At 36.8% G+C, this 2,658-nt stretch overlaps 1 protein-coding gene across 1 annotated transcript; it reads right to left on the bottom strand.

The window, feature by feature from the left end:
• Positions 1-278: 278 nt before the first annotated feature.
• LOC149383453 (uncharacterized) lies at positions 279-1,741 on the bottom strand (the record flags this gene model as incomplete). The annotated part of the gene is made up of 2 exons (XM_089627801.1): positions 279-313; positions 604-1,741. Coding segments are annotated over 2 exons (1,173 nt in total), but the record flags the coding sequence as incomplete, so codon positions are not given.
• Between the last annotated feature and the right edge of the window lie 917 nt (positions 1,742-2,658).

The following is a 2,658-nucleotide window of genomic DNA, read 5'->3' as shown; positions in this document are numbered from 1 at the left end:
AAGGCCCCCAAAGATCACAATGAACCAATTCAAAAATTCGAGAGGCCTTATGATTACTAACGGAAAAAGAATCACGAGATTGTTTGGCACGAGGACACACATCACATGCCTTATTTAATTTATCACTAGAATTATGTAAGAAAGGTAATGACTTTACTACTTTCTCCGAAGGATGTCCAAGGCATTGATGCCAAAGTTTCAACGATGAGGAAAAACTGCCCACTGAGAGAGCTTGTATTGTAGACAGTTGTCAGAAGTAGTAAAGCCCATCTTTCCGTTCACCCGTTCCAATCAGCTTCCTCGTATGACGGTCCTGTATAGCACACATATTAGAAGTAAATAGTACAAAACAGTGCATATCATCAATGAGTTGTTTAACTGAAATTAAGTTACAGTGCAATTTAGGGACATAAAGAACATTTTTAAGATATAATCCTTCTAAGAGCTTCAAACCTCCCTCTTTAGTTGCAATAATTTTTTGGCCATCAGGAAGTCCAACAAGACATGCGAAAATATCATGAACATCAAACAAATATGATTCATCTCCCGTCACGTGATTAGACACATCAGTATCAATAATCCAAAAAATATTAGAAAACTCACCATGTAAACAATCGGTAGAGGTTTGAGCATTACCAAACATAGCAGCTATAGTTTGCCACTGTTCCATACTTAAATTAGGAAGACATGCTGGAGTGTTTGACGTGCTTGATGTAGCGTTGGAAGAATTTCTCTGCCCATTGACCGATCCTCCAACCATGGTGGTGTCGGTGTCTACCGCCACTGCTCGCACAGTGGCTCCTTTATTACGACCTCCGGCGTTCGAGTCTACGCCACGTCCACCACCACCTTTTCCGCGAGTATGAGCAGCTCCTTGAGTACGAGGTCTATCGCCCCACCATTCTGGATACCCAAGAAGCTGAAAACATGTAACAATATCATGCCCGGATCGGTGGCAGTGAGAACACATTAGCCCAGATTTGTCAATCTTGTCTGGTTTCGATCGGCCACGTCCTTCTGGAGGAACAGCAAAACCCACCACCTCTGGTCGAGATTCTCGGGCGTGAGTAATTCCACGAACACGTTCTTCTTGAGTAATTTGTTGATAGGCACGATCAAGAGAAGGTAAAGGTTCTTGAGACAACAAAGCAGTACGTAATTGGGCATAATAATCAGAATTTAAACCCATTAAAAATTGATCAAACCGCTCATCACTCCTTCGTTTTTCATGAGCCTTACCCAAATTGCATTCGCATTTTCCACACTTACATGTAATTATGGGTTCATGATTAGCCAATTCATCCCATAAAACATTTAGCTTTCCAAAATATGTAGAAACACGCATGACCTTGGATTGCTCACATTTAGTTAAATCAGTTTTTAACTGGTGAATTCGGGGCCCATTAACAACAGAGAAGCGAGCCTGCAATTCAACCCACAAAAGCTTAGCATCATCATAAAAGGAAATAGTAGACTTAACCTCCTGATCAATAGTGTTCATTAGCCAGGAAACAAGCATAGAGTGAATGGTAAGCCAATCCTCTGTTGTAAAAGGAGCTTTCGGTTCTATAATCGTGTCGTCGACGAAACCATATTTCCGGCATGATAATAGGACAAGGCGCACAGATCTTGCCCATTCATCATAACTGTCGTGTCGAAGACGAACCGGAGTGATGAGATCTCCAGGCCTGTCTTGTGAACCAAGATAAAAAGGAGATGTATGGTCATTTCGAGAAGATATAGATTAAAGGGGGTTTTTAGTTGTTTCAGCCATTGTCGGTCGTGTATCTTAGCCGCGTGGCTCTGATACCATGAAAGAATGGGTAATCAGTCACCTTTATTGATATTCTTTAGTCATATATATACACAGAAAGGTAGAGAAAATAAAAAGGAAACTACAGCTGTGATCCTAATCTATTTTCTAAACGGTGCTAACAAAATATACGTTACATAATTGTAAATAAATTCCTAAACGTTACATAATATCCTAATACCTAAACTCACGTTAATCAAATATCTAGTATAAAATCTCAATAAAATCTCAATAGTTAAACATAAAAAAACATGTCTTTTGTTGGGTTATAGGATTTGAATTTTTCGCCTATGATTTGACATGAATATATATATATATATATATATATATATATATATATATATATATATATACACACACACACACGATTAGGAATTATGCAAACTTAAAATTTCTCTGATTCTAATGTATGTTGGTTTGGGAGTAAACACGGTTCGGAGCTAGAGGCAGATGTTCGAGAGGCAGCTAAGAAAATTTTGCTTTTCATCAGGAGTTATATTAAAGAAACAACTATGTAAAATGAAAAGAATTAATTTTAAATAGTAAAAATAATGAAACTATAAATTTAAGTCGCTTAACCTATAATAGTTATGTCCCTGATCCACGCTCCCACCTTGCCCAACTGACTAATTATAGAGTTATATATATATATATATATATATATATATATATATATATATATATATATATATATATGTGTGTTGGAAATTTAGCTAATAATAAATAGGTGTTTTAATTATTTAAAGCTTAATTTAATTTGTTCACTAAAAAACGAAATAGTGTGTTGTTGATTGAGAGAGTGTGTTTGTGTGTGGGAAAGAGTCCTACATGGAACAAATACTAAG

This window comes from Urtica dioica, chromosome 10 (genome assembly GCF_054948205.1).
Source record: "Urtica dioica subsp. dioica isolate 48M chromosome 10, U.dioica_male_clone48M_v1_H2, whole genome shotgun sequence".
Lineage (NCBI taxonomy): Eukaryota > Viridiplantae > Streptophyta > Magnoliopsida > Rosales > Urticaceae > Urtica > Urtica dioica.
The sequence above is the reverse complement of the archived record's forward strand: the minus strand, read 5'-3'. Positions and strand labels throughout refer to the sequence as shown.